This window comes from Rhinopithecus roxellana, chromosome 10 (assembly GCF_007565055.1).
Source record: "Rhinopithecus roxellana isolate Shanxi Qingling chromosome 10, ASM756505v1, whole genome shotgun sequence".
NCBI classification, from domain to species: domain Eukaryota; kingdom Metazoa; phylum Chordata; class Mammalia; order Primates; family Cercopithecidae; genus Rhinopithecus; species Rhinopithecus roxellana.
In genome coordinates, this window is record NC_044558.1 from 6,699,253 (window position 1) to 6,722,637 (window position 23,385).

The 23,385-nt window shown below is 49.3% G+C and overlaps 1 protein-coding gene across 7 annotated transcripts in view; it reads right to left on the reverse strand.

Annotated features, from left to right (window-relative positions):
- The window catches only part of CACNA1C (calcium voltage-gated channel subunit alpha1 C), a 647,971-nt gene that overhangs the window by 142,533 nt on the left and 482,053 nt on the right, over positions 1-23,385 (reverse strand). For all 7 annotated transcript variants that reach the window (XM_030939233.1, XM_030939228.1, XM_030939229.1 and 4 more), the window contains exons 10-11: positions 7,783-7,873; positions 595-621 (exon numbers count right to left, since the gene is read on the reverse strand). In XM_030939233.1, coding sequence (XP_030795093.1) covers positions 595-621; positions 7,783-7,873 — 118 coding nt within the window. The remainder of the gene's footprint in view (positions 1-594; positions 622-7,782; positions 7,874-23,385) is intronic.

A 23,385-nucleotide genomic window follows, 5' to 3' on the forward strand; every position in this document is an offset into this window, starting at 1 on the left:
ACGGCTCCATGCAAGGGCCTTAACGTGCACCAGGACAGGGAACATTTGGATAACTGCAAGAAGTTCCCTGTAGGAGGAACAAAGGTTATTTTCACAGAAGTGCAGGAAGTGAGGCTGGGAGGCAGATGGGGGCTGAGGCCCCTGGGTCCTTTTGTAGGTTCTGTTGTTGTCAAGAGCAGCGACACAGATGGGTGTCATAATCCTACGTGCTTTCCATCATCATCATAGTTCACATCTCGCCATGTTCTATAAACATGAAGTAGGTCATGACAGTCACAAGGGTTTATTTTATGTTTCTTTTAACTGGACTTCATCTTAGAAGGGAGGAAAACACATCTGGTCTGACAACTTCCTAGCGACACTGCTGCCAAAAAGATGGACGGTCCAAGATCATTCAACAAATGTCAACCACTGGATTATTTGTCTGATCTGAGCCATAAGCTTTTTCTTAATGGCCATACAGAAAGTAGTTACCCCCTAAGAATAATACCCCTTACCCTACCGACAACTCGTAGGTATTACCTTGGGCCACCCAACAGGGTGGCTGAGGACAGAGCTGGTGGTAGAAGGAAGAGCAGTGTGCGTCTCACTCACCTGAACTTTGACTTGGAGATCCGGTGGCTGAAAGAGAAAAAGGAAATGTTACCAAACACACGTGCATTTAAAAGATGTTCAACTGTCCCAGGGAAATCTGATGTTCCCCAGGTAACTTCGTGTAGGCGCTGGAAGGAGGCATGGTGTGAATTAGAACATCTTGGGAGAGAAAGAACACTATGTATTTGAATGTGGGGACTGAGGTCTGGCCCAGCTAGCATCTTCTAAGTATAGACAATTCTTGCTGTAGAAGGAGAGCACCAGGTCCTCAGGGTCTGCCTAGAAAGTTCTATGAGGTCAGGTTAGGAAGAGCTGTATCTTGAGAAAAGCTGCAGAGGAAGAAAAGGCCTCCCCTGATGACAAGAGGACCCCAGTAGCAGAAAAAAATCACAGGCAAGAACAGGTCAGCACAGACCTCCCAGCTGTCTGCCAGAGCCCAGCTAGAGTGGGGTTATGAAGGGAAGACCAGCAAAATGAGCCAGCCAGAAACGGAGGGGCCACAACAGCCCCCACCCAAGAGCTACAGAGGGGGCCTAAGGAGCCAGCCCCAGATTCAGAGGAGAAACCCAGGATGCTGACAGTCACATGCAGTCCTGAAGACCTGGGGACTTCTGGGCAGAAGCTCAGGGTGGGCGTGAGGGTGGCTGTGTGGAAGGGTCATTGAACAGGGAGGGGGTTCCACGGAAAGGCAGAACCTTCAAGGAAGTCCTGAGCCTCCCTAGTTCACATAGGGAAGAGTGCACAGGAGGCAGGAGGCTGGGAGAAGAGGGCAGGTGGGAGAGACTGTGAAAGAGAAGTGTGGAGGAGAGAAGGCTGAGCCAAAGAGAGAGAAACAGAGTGAGAGAATGTAAGCAGTTGAGGCAATTAGAAGGCACCTGTCAGCTTGGCTTTGGTGCTAGGAGAAGGGCACGAACGCTGGGGATAGTGCAGGTGGTGACAATGTTCAGGTGGACAAGTAGAAGGACAGAACGCAAGTTAGAGAGGAAGAAGGCAACGGAGACAGTGGTGGAGCAACAAGGAGAGGCATGGGGAGGAAACACGAGAAGGCAGTCTGGGAGGCGACCGCCGCAGGCCTGCCATGTCCCAGCCCGGCACACAGCAAGCTGTGTCGCAGAGCAAGAAAATGCCAGCCCCTCTCGTTATTTCTTATTAAAAAAAATTAAGCCAGAAGATGTGACAGGTGGCAAAGCCATCGTGCATGAGATAATTATATCTCTGGGGCACTGCGAATCAAAGCCAAGTGCCTTTACTGCTCCAAACCGTTAGCTAATAACCTCATCCCACCACCATAGTCTGCCTGTGAGGGCTGAAGGGCTTAATCACACGTTAACAGTGTGTGGGAGGGGGACTGGGAGCCCAGGGCAACACTGTTATTTACAGCCACAGTTTAACCAGCAAACAAATGTTTCCCAGCTGCTAACTGGGTGCTGGGGAACCCAGGTGCTCTCTTCTCCAGCGGGCCCATGCTGAGCCCCAGACCTTCAGCGTCTTCCCAGGCTGCTTTTGGGTGGTTGTCTCCCCTTGCTGTTACCCATAAGCCCAAGTGGGTGACCACAGCCTTCAGCTTTGTCACTCTGACTCCAAGCCTAGCCTGGCCCCAGGCCTTCTTTCAGAAACACCTCAGTAGTCCTGCCTGGGGTGCCCCTTGATGACGACCACCGGCCCTTTGCCATGAGGCGTTCTCTTGCTTGCAGTGCAAGCGGGTCACAAGTGCAAGTGGGCTCTGAAACGCTCCTCTCTGGGGAAACCTAACCCTGAGTGTTCGTCTCCAAGAGAAATGACCCTGGGAAGCAGGATTGGCGCTGGGGGTGCTGGAAAAGGAGGTCCTGCTTCAAGCATGGTCGTGGACTGCAGGTCCTTCTGTGGCATCTGGGCACATTCTGAGCAAGAAGTGGACAGAGCCATCTTGTCTGCTTTGTGACAGGTCCGGATGGATAAGCCTGGGCACCACATTTAAAGACTGATTTTGGGCCGGGCGCGGTGGCTCACGCCTGTAATCCCAGCACTTTGGGAGGCCGAGGCGGGCGGATCACAAGGTCAGGAGATCGAGACCATGGTGAAACCCCGTCTCTACTAAAAATACAAAAAATTAGCCGGGCGCGGTCGCAGGCGCCTGTAGTCCCAGCTACTCAGGAGGCTGAGGCAGGAGAATGGCGTGAACCCAGGAGGCGGAGCTTGCAGTGAGCCGAGATCGCACCACTGCACTCCAGCCTGGGAGACAGAGCGAGACTCCGCCTCAAAAAAAAAAAAAAAAAAAAAAAAAAAAAAAAAAAAAGACTGATTTTGTTGCTATTGTTGCTATTCTCTGGGATTGTGAGCAGAATTTTAGGTTCCCAGGGACCAAAACCTCATCCCCTTTTAAAGGCTGGCACTTTTGACAAGCAACCGCCGAATGGCTAAGTTCCATGTCGGGCAGGCTCCTCTCCTGGAGAAGGGGAGGACACTGCTCAGCGGCATTTGTCTGGAGACCGAGGAAAACTCCATGCCCGTGGGGAGCTCAGGTGAGAACTCGGTGACATCTGAATGCCTTCGTTCTTCCTGCTCCCTTTGCACACCTTGGAGTTAGTGCTAGGACCTCTCTGCCTCCTGGGAGGTGGCCCAGGGTTCTGGGCTGGAAAGGTGCTCCTGCAGTGAGAAGACGCAAGCCAGGAGCCCGGGTGCCTTGGTGCCATGGTGCTGGTCCACATCCTAGGCCGGTTCACGGTGGCCAGTGCCTCCCTGCTACTGATCATCACAATCTCCAAAGAACCCTGAGAACAGCTGGGGGCTCTGGCTTCCCTATGCACAGTGCGCTCAGAAGGCTTCCTGGCTTTCTCCACCATCGTTGTTCCGATGAGGCACAATTCCTACCTCAGGATGAGCGGATTCTTGAAGAAGAGCGAGGAGGGAGAGAAGGCTGGTAAGGAACACGAGACCATCAGAACAGTTCCAGTGGGTGGGAACCGAAGTTCATGCGACCCCAGATACTTTCTCCACCCAGGACTCTAAGACAAACCTTCGGAGAGACCATGATTTTCCTTTTGTGCTTTTCAGGTTCAGAATTAGAAACAAGCCCCAAACTCTTTTTTTTCCCCTAGTTACTCAGTTTGCATTTGTCATTATCTGAGAAACATTTGAACTTCTTGAGAGCTATTTATATTTTCAGCCTCTCCCCTCTTCTTAGAGGAATGAGAGCCATATGTTTACTACCTGCTGTGTAAAATAGTATTTCCCTGAATTGTCCCAAATTTGCCTTTAACGTAAGTCAGATGGCACTGCAGTCATCATCCACGTTGACAATGCGTCTGACTCAGCATCCTTAACTCCGGGGCTTCCTCTCCAGCACAGCTCTTATTATTGGGAGGGTCACATCCTGCCCTTGCCATGGCATAGGACTGCTTCCACTCCTGGGTCCTGAGCTCAGATGCTCCACGACTCTGGCCACAGCCTCCCTTTCTATGATCCCTCCTGCTCTTTCAGAGGACCCAACCTTTGTCCTCACTGGATCCTCCCCATCACTCACACCCTTCAACACCAGGCTTGACTACAGTCATGGCAGTGTTGCCCTCAATACCACAGAGACTCCACACCGCCTGGGCCTTCTGCTGTGCCTGCATGGCTAAGCCCCACCCTGGGCCACCTCGCTGTCTCTTTTTCGTGCTCTCAGGCTGCAGACTCTGCCAAAAATATGGCTGACTGCACATTTATGATATCAGTCTCCACCGTGGCATCAGTGCTGCCCAGCAACCTTTGGGCAACTCTCGACGACTCACTGGTTTCAGTCTCTGTACTGTCCTTCAAGTTCCTGTGCCCCTGACCCTTGCTTTGGGAGATGAGATGGCTGAGCTCATTCGGAGTGACTCCTATCACTGACCCCTTCATCAGAGCCAGTTTCTGATTGTATCTTCTTTACAGAACTGTAGGCCTTGACAGCTGGAAGGGACCCTTAGATACCACGTGGACCTACAGTTTGCAATTTCTCCAGGTATAGAATGCTTTCTTCACATGAAATCTTGCACCGCTGCAGGTGGTTTCCACCCCCTGCCCCAGCCTCTGCTGAGACGTCAGTCCGACCTTTCTTCTTCCCAGAGGATGAGGCTGAAGCCCAGAGCAGAGCGCTTTGGCCAAGATCCCAGGGCTAGCTGGAGGTTGATGGGCACTAGACTCTGGGACTCCTCTTCTTTCATTTTCCAATTAGTCCCAGGTGCACAGAAGCTCCTCTTCCCTGAGCAAGTTCAGTGCCTCAAACTGTCTTTGCTGTCACCCTTCTCCTCTTCAGAAGCAATGCCTTCCTGTAAGCACCTGCTTCCCCTCCAGCTTGTTTCGCCTCTTCCTGCTCTGTGACTTCTTCCTTGCCTTGAAGCTTGCCCTAGCTTTTATTACAACGAAGGCCAGCACTTCCCACACTCATGCTACTCCTCTTCACATGCTCCCATCTTCCTCCCTGTCCATGGCCTCACTGCCTGAGTGAGCACCCTGTTCTGGCCCATTTCCAACCCTTCTCCCTCACTGAGACCGACTCCCAAGACCAGAGCCCTGCAACCCTTAGGGGTAGCACCCCAGAACACACACATAGCACAGCCCTTCTTTCCCTCTGCAGCCTGAGCTGCTGCCACGTTACCTCGCACCTGTGCCAGGCTCTTGCGGCTTCTCATTCCTCCCTGCTCTTTTCCTGACATCGCCGCGATCCTTCAGGAGCTCGGAACCAACCAAATCAACCTCCCACTCAGCTCTGTTCAGAACGCCCTTCAGTGACTTCTCACACTCTTCTGATGCAGACCCAAATGGTTAAGGGTCTGCCAAGCCCTCAATAACTCATGTCCATCCTTCTGTTCTCAGCTGAAATTTTAATTCTGCAAAGAAGCCTTTCCTAACCTGCCAGTCCAAATCAGAAACCTGTGTTATTAGCCCAACATTACACATACTTTTCCTTCTTAACACTCACCCCAATTTAGAGTTGCCTATTTATTTGCATAGCGTCTCTCCCACACTAGACGGTGAGCTCCAGTATGATGGCGTTAATTTCCTCCCCTGTTGTGTGTCACCACCACCTAGCCTAGCACCAAGCTGGGCAGACTGTGGAACGAATGCACAGATCAACAGCTCTGTCCTGAAATTCCTCCCCCCGCGCTTCCAGGCTGGCGCTGCTGCCTGTTCTCCTAACGTTCCTTTGTCTGTTTTGCTTGCTTGGTCTTATTCTTCTGTGTGTCCATTTCCCAAGACTCAGCCCTTGGTCTTCTGTTTTCTACTTCGCTCTGAACAACCCCGTCCTATCACCTCATTGGTCGTTTTCATCCCGGCAACCTCAAACATGTGTTCAGAGCTGAGCCTCGGACCTCCGTATCTCATGGTCTCCATGATACTTGCAGGTCACTCCAACTGGGCTCCTGCTTCAGATTTCACTTTCGCCTCATTATCCTCTTCCCTAACTGTGATGGCTCCTTCCTCTTCATTACCTCCACCTGCCTGCCCCTGCTGCCATGAAATACCATGCTGTAGTTCTTTCCTCCCTTCCCCCAACAGGAACCATCTCCATCCAGGCCTTCTTACTACATAGCAGTCCTCGTCGTGACCTCATCTTATTACATAAGACTTTTAACCCTTAGCTTTAAAGATCCTGGTCACTCACTGTCCCCTCAGACCATCACACTCAGTCTCAGTTCCCATGCTGCTTCTCCCGCCAGGAATGCTGGCAGAGTCTTGGCCCATCATTGTCTGGGTTGGGGTGGGAGGTAGGGAGATGGGGAAAGACCACATTTTATTAGGGGCATGTTATAATTCTGGCATGTGACTCAGCATTCTGTATGCACAGAGTACGAATGTGGCTAAACATGGGGATAACAGGGACCATTTCTGCAGCGCTCTCCAGGCTGCAGAACACGTGCTCTGAGCAAACGACAGATCCATGGAGACTGCCAGCCTCCGTCCGCAGGGGAGTATCCTTCCTAACAGAGCCTCAGGCTCTCCTGAAATGTACTGTCCAGTGACTTCCTGGTGCCAGCTCCCTGGTCCCTCCAGGTATGTGACTTAGACCTGCTCAACAGCCAGAGTTGCAGGGCCTTTGATCATCTCTCTAAGCCTCGTCTTGGTGGCAAGACGACAGAAAGGCCTAGAACTGATGGACTTTGAAGCCTTCCTACAGGCCTTTCCTTGAGTTGCTGTTTGGGACCTACTTCCAGGAACTCAAGTGCTTGTTTTGTATGACTCCAAAAGAAGAGGTTTGCACCGCTGCTTAAAAATGTAATTAGCATCGTATTTTAACAACATTTTGACAAGAATTGCTTCCCGACAATGCTGAGAAATCTGCAGTGCAGACTCCCTGGTGCCACTGTCAGAGTGAGTGATACTGAAGCCCCATGCTCCCTGGAAATAGCGGCTATGAGGGCTGCTCTGGCCTCATCCTCATTCTCCTTCCCCCGCACGGGCTCCGAGGCCACGCTGAAGGCCGGCATTGCTGGTTTAGACTCTTGCACAGCTCAGCGTTGTGGAAGGGCTGTGCTCGCCCAGGCTCTCTGTCATTCCATAGACGAGGGGGGAGGGGAGATGCTGCCTCCCAGATGGAGCAATTCAGAAATGCATTGTATCTGGGACTGGTCTGACTCAGAGCCTCTGTTTGCAGTTCTTCCAGCAGCCAAGGTGAGTTTACAGTCGTGACACCCCAAGGCAACAGAACAGCAGGTTCCACTGCACTTCTGCTTCCCTTACTGGCAGGATGACAGAGCTTCAGGTAAGGACCCACATGCCGGTCATCTCCCAGTGCATCTTCTCACCTGTCTGCTTCCCTCCCGGGTCACATTTATCAGAATGGAAGGGGTGGCCAGCAGGACTCAGGACCCTAACTTCACCATCTCTTTGAAGAGGGTGAAAGGGACTGGAGTGAAAGAAACAGACTTCGGGGCCGCCCCTACACACCCCCCCTATATATTTCTCAGATGTGAAGAAAAGTAGCTCAAAACCCAAGAGTCAGCACCCCTGAAGGGCTGAATTGAAGACGGGCCTTGATTTTAAGACTCACCCCCAGCCAGGGCCATCCTCGCCCCAGGGCCCTCTGCTCCCCATCTTGGTTCCCACCTGAGGTTTGTTTCTTGCCACCAGCTCTAATCTCTGCCCTTCCTAGTGATGAGCCAGCCCACTGTGATTTCCACATGCAGCTTTTCCACACGTGCTCCAGAAAAAGCCCCAGCGTCTGGGCTCGCCGTGCCTACTCACGCCAGCCTGGCCCCGCAGTTTTCTCCCTCGATGTCACCTCCAGCCACGTTTTCGGTGTTGACGGACTCGGTCTCACTGGTGGGCATGCTCACTGCAAGAGTCAAAGGGAAACAGAGCAAGGCATTGAGGGTGGGGAGAGAAGGGAACAGAAGAGCATTAGTTTGCAACACGCTCACCGCAAGACCCAGTGCGGGTTGGCAGAAAGAGAGCCTGAGTGCACTGGCTGGCTAATCTGCATGGATCCCCTTGACTGACACGCCTGCTGCTTGTCCAGGGCAGGTTTTGCTGCCAAGAACACTGTAAACTAATGGAAGTATGGGAGGACATCTGGTAATAAGAGCATTTTACCTTACAGGATACATCCTGAAAAAACTGACCATTGAATCTCTCCTCTCCACTCTGTGGACTGGAAGAGGCTTTTCCATTTGCAATTACCACTTGCCATAGAAAGAGGAGCTTTCGTGAAAATATATCATTTTCCTTACTTGATCCCACCCACCATCTCTAAGGGGCTCCATCTCCAAGAACAGGGACCAGCCTGTTTGTAGAAAGGGCGTGCTTGTTGCCTTGAAGAGCTGCTGGGTGGACGGAGGCCTCCCTTTTCCAGCAGTCGGTTACTCCCAGGAGCACAACTGAGACAGAGGGCTTGAGGGGAATGGCCGTTCCCAGAGCCATGCACTAAGACTCAAACTAGCCCTGGAGACATCAGGAGTGAGGAGTGGAAGTGTGCAGTCCACACGATTATGTTTAATTGTGGTCAGAAAACAGCCTGCAGGGATACTATTTCCCCTTTCAGCCACCCTGACATTCCCATGTCAACAGGTTGACTTGGATATAAGCCGTTTAATTCAACGTGTCCACCCTCCTCCCAAGGCAGCTGTGGGCTGAATTTCCAGAACAATGGGAGTTTTCTAGCTTAGAACCCAGTTTGGTGGCCTGAAAGAAGTCATTTTTATTATTATTATTTTTTCCTTCTAAATAAAAGTTTAACTCAAATCATTTTTCTTCACCTTCCATCACTCTCTTACTATGACACAATGCGTTCCTTAGTTCTGTAACCCTTATTCTTTAGAGTGGCCATCATATGCTTGGTCCTGGTTCTGCTGTTCCTGCAGAAAAGAACCCCTTATCTGCTGAGAAAGCCACCAGCTCTCAGCAGACACAGAATCTGCTGTTAGTGAGGGAGTGGCCTCCGGTGACAAGTCCCCGTGAGGCTGCCAGCGCCCAAGAAACACTTCTACTGGTCGTACGGCTAATGTTGATGGATGTGGATTTTTCCCGGTTTCCTTTCCTTCAGATTAAGACAAGCCAGGTTGGTGAGAAGAGAATCATTTCAAGCACATGGAAGATACAAACAAAGTCCGTGACTTACCGTATGTTTGACTGTTGTGTATGAGACCTCTCTGACCTTTTTAATAAAATTGAATTAAAAAAAATCCAGATGTCATTTTATAGAACTCTAGAGCTAAGTGAGGCTTTAGAAACTATCTGGCTCTAACTCGTCCTCCTCACTCTGCAGGAGAGGAAAGTGAAGCCAGAGAAGGGATGTGATGCCCGCAGTCACGTGGTGTGTTCGAGGAGGCCCGGGACCAGGGCACAAGTGTCACACCCCCTGCACCATGTTCATCTTGAGTGCCCCAGTCTCAACCGCCTCTGTACTCTACACCCTAGGCAAAGACAAGCTTCTTAAAGCCTACTAGGCTCTGGGAGCACCACAGCAGGGCAGTGAGTAGCCAAATAGGGACACTGAATTCCATAGCATTACACTCACTTTAGTCTGAAGTCTGCAGGGGCTGGTGAGACCAGCCCTTAGGGATGGTTTCAGGCCTGGGAGCTGGGAAAACAGACCTTCAGAACTTGCCAAGGCCCTGCTCAAACCACACTAAGGAAGCCATAAAATGGAAGCACTCTCAGTCTTCCAATCCATCTATCTCCAGCCATCTCGGCCCTAAGTTTTTTTTTTCTTTTCTTTTTTTTTTTTAAATGTGTTAGCTCTCCACCCTCTGGACATCCTTGTTTGAAGGGCCAGGCCATGTAGAAAAAGTTCTGTGACTTTGTGACACTTGATTCCCAGAGCCTTATGTGTGAGTACAGTGCTGTGGAGGTGGCGATGCTAGGCTTGGAAAGACAAATGAACTTGGAGGGGCAGGCCTGGGCACTAGAAATAAGGACAGCACCTTCTAAATTGAGGCACTGCCTGTACTAGTTCCAACCGTGCATTCACAATGTCCTTACTCTAGGCCAGCACTGCCCAAAGGAAGAGCTCCTGGAGGAATAGCTCTGCCAGTTGTCACACCCACTGACTTTATACATATGAAGCAATGACAAGGCAGTGCCTTTGAGGGGGACAGGTTGCCATCCCTTCACACACACACACACACACACACAACATATATGTGTACACATATATGCACACACACAGAACTACTGCAGCACAAGCCAACAAGAGAAACACCCTCCCGTTCTGTCTGGTATGTACCCATACACATTTACACACACACAGCACAGGGGGACATTACCATGGGTTTCTGTGGAGTGCCTAAACCAAGCAAACTTCCCTTTCTTCTGATCAAGCATGCCCGCCGGAGTGCCTCCTTTCACAGACAAGATGGTCAGTGTCAAGAACCAGGAACAAGACATCAACAGAGCACATGCAGTCAGCCACGGGCAAAAGAAAGAAACAAAGAACTCAGCTTTCACATAGAACATCCATTTTTATCACAGAAAATAAACAACAACAACAAAAAAATTCAAAGCAATAAATCAAAACATATAGGAAAACAACAAAATAGAACCAAACCCCCAACTCACATGAATTAACATCACAAAACAAATGATGACCCTGGAGAGAAGGAATTACTCCAGGAGAGAGAGGCTATCTGGCATATCTAATGAAAGACTTTGAGAGGGCTTCCTAGGAGGGCGCTGCCGCTCATCCCTGCTGCTTCCTTAGGGAGCTGTTGCCCTTTGCAGGCTCAAGTGGGGTCACTGCTAAAGTCTAGCAGTAGCCCTGGTATCCTCTTCATCCCTACCCAATAGCCAGGTGACTTGTCTCCTCCCTCACATGGGACCACACTGCAAAACTTTCACCTGTAGTGGATTCAAGGGTTTCCTTGCTATTTGCACCTGGATGGAGTCACTTGCAGGTGGAAGAACAACCCACTGACCTACTTGCTCCTTTGTTCAGTTCAATAATTCAATTCTTTTTATTTATTTATTTATTTTTTGAGACAGGGTCTCGCTCTGTCGCCCAGGCTGGAGTGCAGTGGCGCAATCTCGGCTCACTCCAAGCTCTGCCTCCTGGGTTCACACCCTTCTCCTGCCTCAGCCTCCCACGTAGCTGGGACTATAGGTGCCGCCACCACGCCTGGCTCATTTTTCATATTTTTAGTAGAGATGGGGTTTCACTGTGTTAGTCAGGATGATCTCGATCTCCTGACCTCGTGATCTGCCCACCTCGGCCTCCCAAAGTGCTGGGATTACAGGCGTGAGCCACCGCGCCCAGCCAATAATTCAATTGTATTCAGCAAAGACCCATCAAAGGCCTAGGGCTCATACCCAAAACATATATGTATCTGCTTTTAATTAGTTTAAATGGGCCAGTAAGTTGTTAAACTGCCTGTCAATGGGTGGTCATTTGAGGAAGTTTGTAAATAAGGGAGAAGAATTCTGTGAGCTCTGCTGGGTCTGGGCTACAGCTAAAGAGGAGAGTGCTCCAGAAGAGTGTGAAGACGCTAGCCACTGCACGGGATGGTGTGAAGACTCCAGCCACTGCACGGGAGAGCATGAAGACACCAGCCACTGCATGGAAGAGTGTGAAGACACCAGTGACTGCACGGGAGAGTGTGAAGACACCAGCCACTGCATGGGAGAGTGTGAAGACCCCAGCTATTGCACGGAAGAGTGTGAAGACACCAGCCACTGCATGGGAGAGTGTGAAGACACCAGTCATTGCAAGGGAGAGTGTGAAGACACTAGCCACCACATGGAAGAGTGTGAAGACCCCAGCTACTGCACGGAAGAGTGTGAAGACACCAGCCACTGCATGGAAGAGTGTGAAGACACCAGCTACTACATGGAAGAGTGTGAAGACACCAGCCACTGCATGGGAGAGTGTGAAGACACCAGTCATTGCAAGGGAGAGTGTGAAGACACTAGCCACCACATGGAAGAGTGTGAAGACCCCAGCTACTGCACGGAAGAGTGTGAAGACACCAGCCACTGCATGGAAGAGTGTGAAGACACCAGCTACTACATGGAAGAGTGTGAAGACACCAGCCACTGCATAGGAGAGTGTGAAGACTCCAGCTACTACATGGAAGAGTGTGAAGACACTAGCCACTGCACTGGAGAGCATGAAGACACTAATCACTGCATGGGGAAGGGGAAGTTCTGTAGGAACTTGAAGTTCTGGATGTCAAGTGCTTTAGCTAATTGCTCAGATAAAGTTTTCCCATTTCATTTGAAAGAACTGGCATGAGCTGTGCCTCTGCGAGGTCACTATGCAGGGTGCAAAAGGAATTGTGGTTTCTGCATCGTTGGAATTTGCCATTTGGTATTGAAATACGTTCTTAAATAAATTTGGTTATGTTATACTTCATTTTAATGGGCATTTCTCTTTTTTGTTAATGATGTATTACTTGCTGTTTATTTTATGTTTATTTTAGACTATGGAAATGATGTTAGACAAAGAGCAAAGTCGAGTGATTTGGGTCATAAAGCAGTGGAGACAACTTGCAACATCAACAGCTCATTTGGCCCAGGAACTGCTAATGAACGTCCACCACAGTGGTGGTTCAAAAAGTTTTGCAAAGAAGACAAGGAGTATAATGAAGAAGATGAGGAGCATAATGACCGGCCATGGGAAGTTGACGACAACCAGTGGAGAGCCATCATCGAAGCTGATCCTCTTACAACTACACGAGAAGTTGCTGAATAACTCAATGTCAACCATTCTATGGTTGTTTGGCATTTGAAGCTTATTGAAAGGTGAAAAAGCTCGATAAGTAGGTGCCCCATGAGCTGAGCAAAAACAAAACAAAACAAAACAAAACAAAAAAAAACCCAAAAAACCACATTGTTTTGAAGTGTCATCTTCTCTTATTCTACTCAACAACAATGAACTATTTCTTGATCAAATTGTGATGTGCGAGGAAAAGTCGATTTTATATTACAACCAGCAATGACCAGCTCAGTGGCTGGATGGAGAAGAAGCTCCAAAGCACTTCCCAAAGCCAAACTTCCACCAAAAAAAAGTCATGATCACTGTTTAGTGGTCTGCTGTTAGTGTGATTCACTACAGCTTTCTGAATCCCAGCGAAACCATTACATCTAAGAAGCATTCTCAGCAAATCAATGAGATGCATCAAAAACTGCAATGCCTGCAGCTGGCATTGGCCAACAGAAAGGGCCCAATTCTTTTCCACAACAATGCAGGACCGCGTGTCGCACAATCAATGCTTTAAAAGTTGAACCAATTGGGCTACAAAGTTTTGCCTCATCTGCCATATTCACCTGACCTCTTGCCATCCAACTACCACTTCTTCGAGCATCTCGACTTTTTGCAGGGAAAATGCTTTTCACAACCAGCAGGATGCAGAAAATGCTTTCCAAGAGTTTGTTGAATCCAGAAGCATGGATTTTTATGTAATAGGAATAAAAATCTTATCTCTTGTTGGCAAAAATGTGTTGATTGTAATGGTTCCTATTTTGATTAATAAAGATGTGTTTGAGCCTAGTTATAATGATTTAAAATTCATGGTCTGAAATCACAATTTCTTTTGCACCAACCTAATATTAATGAGTGGCAGCAAATGCAGGCGGGAAGTCGGTCACCACTCACAGAAGGAAGCATGTGCCCTGCTGAACTCATGGGTGGCCCCATCACCTCCAGGAAAGGCATGAGAGAAGACGCAACCCAAGTCTTAGGTTTTTCTATATTTCATCCTCTTCTCCTAGAACGCAGATTATACTCAATGGACTTCCTTGGATGTTGCCTGGTAAGGAGAATTTTGGAGACTGGCTAGTGATAGAAAAGGGCCATACCTATTTTTAACCTGAAGGGCTGTGTCTCACACACTCATCTTTAAGGTACAAAGTGTGGAATGACAGAGACTTCACACCTGGCAGGGTTTTTTTTTTTTTTTTTTTTTTTTTCACTTTTCGGAAATCCCACATGCAAAAAGCACTGAGAGTTAGGAGCTGAAATGAGCCACTTGGTTCAAGTTTCCCTTCTAGGGAAAGGTATGTCTCAAACAGTCACTAACATGGGACTCTCATAATGAATGGTCTTTCATCTGGAGATGTAGGGGGTAGACGTAGGCTGCCAGTCTCCAAGTTTCTATCTGTGTGGTGGCTGTCTGAGGGGATGAGAGCCCTGCTTAGTGGTGGAGAGTCCAGAACATTGACACCTTCCATGCAGAAGCGTTATTCAGCTTTTGGCTCTGACATCCTAAGTGTCCTATCTTGTCCAGTTTCAGAAGTGACTGTATGATCACTTTATAAACCCGAATTTGACCAGGGCTGGTCTTTCATGGGGGCCAAGTTGGCAGTCAGCTGCACGGAAAATGATCTGAAGAGCAACTAAATCATCTCCCTGGATAGTTCACGGAAGTCTCAGATCTTTCTTTTGGGGCATGGCATATATCTAAAGTTCCTTTCTGAAATAAAAATATCTCACCTGGAAGAAGCAATATATGAACACATTAGTGCCTATTAATTTGTGATAGTTTATCCCATAAGCACCTGCAGGAATAAAATGGTGAAATGGTGTTTGTGTTCCTATTATCAAGGGATTACCTAGTGGTATCAAAGCTGATTCCTCAAGGAAAACTTCTAGGAAGCTGAATGTCCAAATTGTTGAAAGTTTAGAATCATGAATGCTGGATACTTATTCAATGGATGAGATGGAAAGCCTGACCCCTCCCTTGGCCATTCAAATGATGAGTTGGTTGGAAACTAAGGGGCACCTTTTCTCTAAAGGCAACCTACTCCAATGTCCTTAGAAGTGAAGCTTGATTATCTGCTCATCTGCAGGCAATGTCATACTAGCACATCCTTTATAAGGCACAATATGCTTTATCGAATGGATCTGGGAGGGAGAATGCTGGGGAAGAAAGCTAGACAGGAAGCTTGTTTTCCAGTTTTCTAACTTCCCTCTTACCACGTGCTGTGGACCAAATGTGTTTCTCTGGGCTATCCAGTCCCTTGCTTCTGTTGAGAAGACTTCACAAGAAAATGAGATTTCTTTGAAAGTGTAAGATACATCTGCCAGCAGGAGTGGCTGGCCTCTCAGGAGACTTGCTAAGAAAATGCCCAGTCTGTATTCTGGAACTTGGCTGGTAGCTCAAGATGGCTAACATCATTGCATTTTTAGTAATATTATCAACAGCTACAGCAAGCTGTATGGCCAACTTGCCAATAACTGATTACATCCTTTAATTAGTGTCTTCTCCCCCCGACCCCACAAACATATACTCTTGGTGGCCACTCTTGCTTGAACAGTGCTTAGTAGGACTATTTCTATGTCTCTAGAGAGGTGCACAGTTATTGTCTTCGGCAACCAATGTCTCCCCGACCTGCTTTGGGAACAGTTGTGTGACTACTGGGGAGATTATAAAAAGTCATTTTCTCCCTGGGATAATCTCTTGAAACTGGAAGCATGCCAGCTGTGCTAGTGGGGGAGGACTAGAGCTAAGCCATTGTGTAGATTGCCCTTCCTTGGTGTTTGGGTTTGCAAACCCTCTGAGGGTTTACTCGCTGGAATTTGGGAATCCTCCATTAAACACCAGGTGGTGCTTTGAAAGTATGGCTGCAGCGATCAGCGGGCCAGTCTTTCCACAGCTGTGGTCAACAGAGAATGGGCAGGCTCAGAGCACACAGGCCTCACTTTTCCCCATAGGAAGTGAGCTCTCTATAAAACGAACGACTCTCCTGACAGTTCCCCATATTGCTGAAAGCAAGTCTCCAAGTAGTCAATCTGCTGCAGGCTATGCCAGTGTGCGAACACTCATGTTCTCCTTAAAAAGAAATTAGATCTCATTTAGCCACCATGGGGCCAGCATGATGTGCCCAAAGATGACCAAAGTCATCCACATGAATAAAAAATGGCTCCAGAAGGGGTTTTGGCAAAGGATTGAGAGTCAGAACCACTTTAGTTTTGATAAAAAAGAAAAAAAGGCACTAAGGTGACAGCAAGAAATCCACGAAGGAAACAGTGAGCAAAATCTTCTTTGGTGCCCGCTGCTGTAGTCTCCTTTCCTTCCTCCCTGCCACATCCTGACTCCCTTCCTTCCTGTCCCGAGACTGGCAGGACAGGGAGGACCATCCTCCTAGAGAGTATCCGGCCTGTTCCTGACGCCCCTGTCTCAGAGCTTTTTATGTGTCATGACTGAGTGAGTGGCACCAGAGCAAAGCTCCACATGAGAGAATGAGGGATGGATGTGGGGCGAGATGAAACAATCTGCCTAGTTCCGAAACCTTTGGTCACCCGAAATAGCTTTGACTTTGTCCCAGGGATGGAGCTTTGTAATGTCCTGATGTGCCTGTCAGCAGGAGCGGCTGGCCTCTCATGAGATTTGCTAAGAAAAATGCCCAGTCTGTATTCCGGAACTTAGCTGGTAGCTCGTTATCCAAGGCCAGAGAGCTCACCAGCCGCTGTCAATCTTACGCCTCCTCTGGGAGGAAGAGGGTTGATGCCTCAGGCCCAGACATCCCAGGCAGTGGCTAGGGGTATCGGGAGCACTGCTTGCCCCACCCAAACTTCTCCAGGGTGGTGGGATGTCATACAAGGCCAACGGCTGAGTCCAGGTCACCAGCCTGCTGGGATCCAGTGTCCAGGCTTCCAGGCACTTCAGGATGGAAGTGAGGAATCGACTTTGCCATATACTTGGCCAGGTGCCCATCTTACTACATTTTTTTGCATATGAGTGGCATAATTTATATTTATTTTCTCAAAGTACTAATCAGACTTACGGTTAACAAGCAAAAGGATTCCTCATTTCCTACCTCATTGACTCCAATCTGGTATCTAAAACGCCCTGTAATTTGGCTTCATCTTATCTGCTATGAGTTGAGTTATATCCCCTCGGAAATTCAGATGCTGAAGTCCCAGCCCCTGTACCTCTGAGCGTGGCCATATTTGGAGACAGAGTCTTGGAGGAGGTCATTAGATTAACATGAGGTCATGAGGGTAGGCTGAATCCAGTGTGACTGGATCCTTATAAGCAGAACAACAGTGGCCACCAACAGGTACAGAGGGAAGACGATGTGAAGATGCAGAGACAAGACAGCCACCTGCAAGCCAAAGAGAGGCCTGGGGACTGACCCCGTTTCCCTTGCGACCCTCAGGAGGAACCAAGCCCGCCAGGACCTTGATCTCAGACTTCCAGCCTCTAGACTGACAAAATCGGTTCCTGCTGTTTCAGTCCCTGGGTCTGTGATAGGCTGTTAGGCAGCCCTGGCCGACTAAGACACTGTCGGTACCCTCTCATGTCCCGAGACTTCCTGCAGAAACTCCATCCACACTGGGTTGCCCTCCTCACCATCCTTCAACAGGCCGGCTCCCTTCCAACCCCTGGTCTTTCCCATGCACGGGGCCCTACGTCATGCCCTGCCCCTGGAGTGCCTGTCCACCTCCCTGCACGTATTCCTGGGGTCAGCGAACTGCAGCCTGCCCTGTCTTTTTCAGCACAGTCCTCCTGGGACTGCTATGCCCTGTGTGTGCCGTCTATCACCGTTCTCACACCACAGCAGTGGAGTGGAGGAGCTTCAGTAGAGGCTCTGTGTGGCCTGCAAAGCCTTTGATATTCACTCTCTGGCCCTTTCTAGAAGAAGTTGGCTGACCCCGACCTACCCAAATTTCATCCCTTCTCAGAGGTCCAGTTCACATCTGTGGCAGCTCCCAGGACCACCCTGCTGCCCACCGAGTCTGCTCTTCTGAGCTCTTGCAACACTGGAGTCTGTGAGAATTTTAAGTAAAAAACTGGATCTGTGTTTTGGTTTCACCCTCTCCCCAGAATAACACTTCATATCATCATGGAGTTTTAAGGGGACTCCTAGGTGCTGGACAGTTGACGTCTATCCTCAGACCCACTCTCCTCCCCTCTCCCCGGGCCTGGTGCTCCAGGAAGCTGACCTTGCTTCCCGCTTGGGCCGGCCAATGGGCAGCACCAGCAGGACGTCTGTGGCTGGACCCGAGGACAGAGAGGTGGGGCGTCCACTCCCCAACTCCAGCACACAGGGTGGGTGTAGACTGGCTGCTTCTTGCTGCCCAAGGCCACATGTCTGCCCCATGGCCCTCTCCACATAGCTGCTCTCTGACTCCGAGGATGCCTCTCACTTAGTTCCTCCAGCCTTTACTGGTAACAGATCCATACAGCTGCTACACTGGGGTACTTGCTGGCTTCCTTAAACTCTGTCTGCATCTTTATGAAACCCTCCGTAAGTCACCTAGTTTAAGAGTACTTTCTGTTTCCATGGAGACCCTGACCGACATACCCCTACGGCATAGGCAAGGTAGATATTATCCCCACTGACAAAACAAAGTGTAGTCCCCAAAGGCTGAAGTTAGGTGCCCAAGGGGAGAGCTAGTAAATGGCAGAGAATGATAGGTCTTGAGTCCAGGCCTTTTTCAGCCCCATCAGGCGACGTTGCTGGAGTGCACATTTGCAGGCTGGACTGCTGCTGAGAGCTGGTGGTGCAGGGGCCTGTAGCAGGGTTGCTCCAGCCCCACAGCAGAACAGAACTGAGCGACTGGGTTGTGTTACTTCCCAGGAATGCAGGAACTGTGGCACGGCACGTTTCATCTGATTTAATTTTCTCTTTCAGAAAACAATAACTTGGAAAGTTATTCTTTATGACTCTTCTACGGTTGGATAGATCAAGCACGTGGCCACATGTATTCTCAAGTGCATAGGTGAAGGGACTCTTCATATGTGTCTGCCCAGTTTGGAGTCTTAGGAGTCTCTAATCCTGTGAGTCCAGGAAAAACAACAAAGACAGTCCTCGCCTTGGCCTTGCCCTAAGTAGCTCCAAAACTTTGACAGGTCACAGTAAAACTTTGGTCTCTTACGAGGATAAATTGAACCGGAGGGTAAATTGAGGATTTCTTCTAAGGAAAAGAAAGGAAAGGAAAAACAAAAGAGAAAAGAAGGTTGTAGAATAAGAGGAAAGAGTGGATGAGAGAAAAAGAGAAGAGAAAAAGAAACATGGTCCCCAGGTCACAGCAGCCTGCTTGGGTTAAAAGGTCACAGAGAAAGGTGCCATCAGCTTCCAGAACCTTCTCAACAACTCCCTGCCAGCCCAGGCCCAGCTAGGCTTCCTCTGCCTAAGCAATTAAAACCTGGTTGATTTTAAGCCATCAGAAAGTAAATATAAAACAGGATTAAATATTAAGAAGCCAAACAAAAGTGGCCTTATTAAAAAGGCACAATAGACGCACGCTCTGCCATCATCATAATTATGATCACTGCTATAAACTGGGAGGAGGCATAAATGCCGCCCTTGATCTGCAGCCATAATCCAAAGAAGAAAGCCAGGGTTATTGTGATCTCAGCAGGCCATAAACATCCTGTGCTCCCAAGCAGAAAATCTCTCTGCACCATTATGGCACCACGGAGTCTGTCAGGTTGCCTTGGTTATTGCTGCTGGGTTGGTGGGGAGGTGGACGGGGCAGGGAGGGGGCAGGGGCAGGAAGTTTAGCTGCACCCAGCGAACTTTTAAACTTTGGCACACACCCTCTCCCACCCCCACCCCACCTTCACTAGAGATGGTAGGGCAGCCTGGGACATGCTCAGACCCTCGGGGACCATGGGGAAAACAGACTATCTGACCGCACAGGAGGGCGAGACACTCTAAGGGGAAAACACAGCTTGCCTGCAACCGATAGGGATGGGACAGGGATCTTCTAGACATGCAGTGTGGTGGTCTTTCTCTAGAGGCCTCCTTTGGAAACCCAGTTCTCACTACTAAAAGGAGGTTAGTAGTGTCCTTTTAAGTGCTAAGTGCCACATGCCAGATGGTCACCCATGTGGTATGATTGGAAAGGGATAGAGAATGATTTGCACCCCCAATCCTCCTCCAACTCGGTTCCATGACACCTAATGGCCATTCCTTGATTTTAAGGCCTGCTCCCCCGAGTGTGCAATAGCAACATCAGCCATTTCTATCTTCATATTAACAATAACAGCTCAGTTTCTCAATCACTCACTACATGCCAGCTACTCTTCCATGCACTTTACATATATTAACTGATGTAACCCTATGAGGGAGGCATTAGATGTCCCCATTTTTTGGATAAGAAAATTGAGGCTTAGAGAATTAAGTCATTTACTCCAAGCAAGCGCCAATAAGATTCAGGATTTGAACCCGGGTATATCTGATGCCAAGTCCATCCTCTTAGCTATAATGTTTATTGATGAAATTATAAAGCCTTTTCCTATCTATCATGAGACAGCAAGGGTAAGAGAGCCCTGAGGATGTGCTGGCATCACTAAGTGGAGGAGGAGGGCAGTGGGTGCAGGTGGTGGTCCTGGGGAGAAGGCACTTATTTTATGACCCTGCCCAGGACCTCCCTGCCGGCTCCTCTGGGCAGAAGGAGACAGTCAGCAGGCAGTGTGGTTAGGAGCATGGGCTCGGGGGCCAGGGGCCTGAGTTTGGATCCTGGCTCTGCCACTTGGAGCTATGTGACCTCACTCTTCTGTGGCTCAGTTTCCCCAGTGTAAAATGGAGATCTTAATCATAACATCATTGCAGTCAGAAGGGATCTGTACGATTGTAGGCCAGCCCTTCATTTGACTTTTTATTTTTATTTTTTCTGAAACAGAGTCTCACTCTGTTGCCCAGGCTGGAGTGCAGTGACATGATCTTGGCTCACTGCAGCCTCCAGCTCCCAGACTCAAGTGATCCTCCCACCACAGCCTTGAGAGTAGCTGGGACCACAGGCATGCACCACCATACATTGCTAAGTTTCAAATTTTTTTGTAGAGACAAGGTCTCACTATGTTGCCCAGGTTGGTCTCGAACTCCTGGCCTCAAGCAATTCTCCAGCATAGCCTTCCAAAATGTTGGGATTACAGGCATGAGCTACTGTGCCCCACCTAGCTCTTCATTGTATAGGTGAGAATGTTAAGGTCCAGAGAGGGTCATCGGCTTGTCCAGAGTTGCATAGGCAGACGGTGGTGGAATTTTGAACCTCTTTCCACCATCAGTGCTGCCTCCCTTTCTCACTTGCCATTGATGCACATCACAGAGAGGCCAGGAGCCCACCCTTGGTCAGAAAAGCATCAGGGATGGACACAGGCCACAGGCTCCCTCTCCTGTACAGAAGTCAGAGTTTTACTATGGATGAGTTTTGACGTTTGCACCCTGTTCTTTGCCGTTCACAAAGCTATGTAGAGCTCACAATTTGGCCTCATTGTTCTCTCGTCTCTTGACCCCATCTTTCCTGCTTCACTGCTTTCTGCTGCTGAAGACCAGGTCAGATTTCCTGCAAGGAGGCTCTACAGGGGCCCAGCACTATTTTGAAGGCCGTGAACAGCCACAGAGGGAGAGCTGTCTTGAGTACGGAGCAAGACTTCCTCAGACAGGTCTCATTTGTGTCTTCCTTTCCAGCAGGCAAATAAATTGCTGCCTTAAATTTCTAGACTGCCGCCATTGATGACATTTATGTGAAGTGAGTCATTTTAACTCCAACCCCATGGTGTCTCTTCAGCCCATAATTTCATGAATGAGTTTATGGGCAGCTGTCAGGATACCGATCAGCTTGCCCCGCTATGTGGCACGTCCTTTGCTTTAATTCTTCTCCCAACTCTGCCTGCTGGATGCTTGCAGTTTGTGTTCCTCCTCCTTGCCCTGGTGCAGTCTTTGCTCCATCTGGCTACTTCATGTGTTTTTTTTTTTTTTTTTTAGACAGGGTCTTGCTGTCACCCAGGCTGGAGTGTGTTGGCGTGATCACAGCTCACAGTAGCCTAAATCTCCTGGGTTCAAGTGATCCTCCTGCCTCAGCCTCCCAAGTAGCTAGGATTACAGGCCCACACAACCACACTGACTAATTATTTTGCCTTTTTTTTTTAATAGAGATGAGGTTTCACTACATTGTCCAGACTGGTCTCGAAGTCCTGGGATCAAGCGATCATCCTACCTCGCCCTCCCAAAGTGCTGGGATTATAGGCGTGAGCCACCACGCCCCGCCTCTGGTTGCTTTTCCTTTTCCTTTTTTTTTTTTTTTGAGACAGGGTCTTGCTCTGTTGCCCAGGCTGGAGTGCAGTGGCGCGATCTCAGCTCGCTGCAAGCTCCGCCTCCCGGGTTCACGCCATTCTCCTATCTCAGCCTCCCGAGTAGCTGGGACTACAGGCGCCGCCACCGCGCCCGGCTAATTGTTTGTATTTTTAGTAGAGATGGAGTTTCACCGTGTTAGGCAGGATGGTCTTGATCTCCTGACCTCGTGACCTGTCCGCCTCGGCCTCCCAAAGTGCTGGGATGATAGGCGTGAGCCACCGCGCCCGGCTCTGGCTGCTTCAATTACCCACATCTTTTGTGAGAGGTCCTGTGGCTTCATGCATTTCCAGGCTCACTGCTACAGGCAAAGACCCAGGGAGGAAGGGCTTCCCTCTCCCCTGTATCAGGCACACCCCCTTAGGATAGAGGTTCCGTGCTCAGGATCATGTTTAAAGGGGGCAATAATAGAGTTCTTTGATGGGGAAGGGCCAGTACATCATTTTGTGTCATTTATAGAGAACGGCAGAAAAAAAAAAATGGAAAGGTTTAATTTAGACAAGGAGAACCTAAGAGACCTCACCACCACCTTCCAATATCTGAAGTCTTTTTACATGGGAGGAAGACACCGCCTGCCCAGAGTAGTTCTAGAGGGCACTGCACCAAAGAAGGAGAACTGGAGGGGGAAGATCGTGCCCTAATGGATGAAACGTTTTCCAAATGGCCTGGCTACCTGCAGAGATGAGGACTTGCTCATTAGCAGAAGTTTCCAGGCAAAGCCTGGGTAAGCATTTGCTGAAGGGGTGGGGGAGGTGAAGGTTGAGAGATCTCTTAAGATTTCTTTGCCTTGTAAAAAAAAAATTGAGCTGTACAAGAAAGGAGTGGGTTGACTGGATGAAACAGTAAGTTGTTGGTTGTAAGGGGACTCTCGGCACAGAGAGAGAGGCGCTCAAAGCCCACACGTAATTCTCTCGTCTTCTGGAGGAGTCTTTCTCAGCAGGGACTTCACCATGTCATATCACTATCACTCAGCACACAGGACCCTTGGCCTGGCTCCCAGGGCCCTGGGTAAATCGCTTTCACTCTAGCCATCAAACCACACCTTCCCTTTCCAGCATTCGCCCTCTGATCCATGCACTCAGCCCTACTCTCTGCCTCCAGAACATGCCACACACGGTTCCTCTTGCTTTGACACCATTGACAGAGGGCTTAATGCATCCAGGGTGCTTGCCGAGAGTTATGTACCTGTGTTGGGGTCTCTGCCCTGCTGCCCCACTCTTGGAATTCCATCCCCACTGCTCCCCCACATGCACGAAAGCCTTCCTACCTACCCTCCAACCCCGACCACCTCCCTGAAGGCTCCTTGACCTACGTGGCATCCCAGAATGG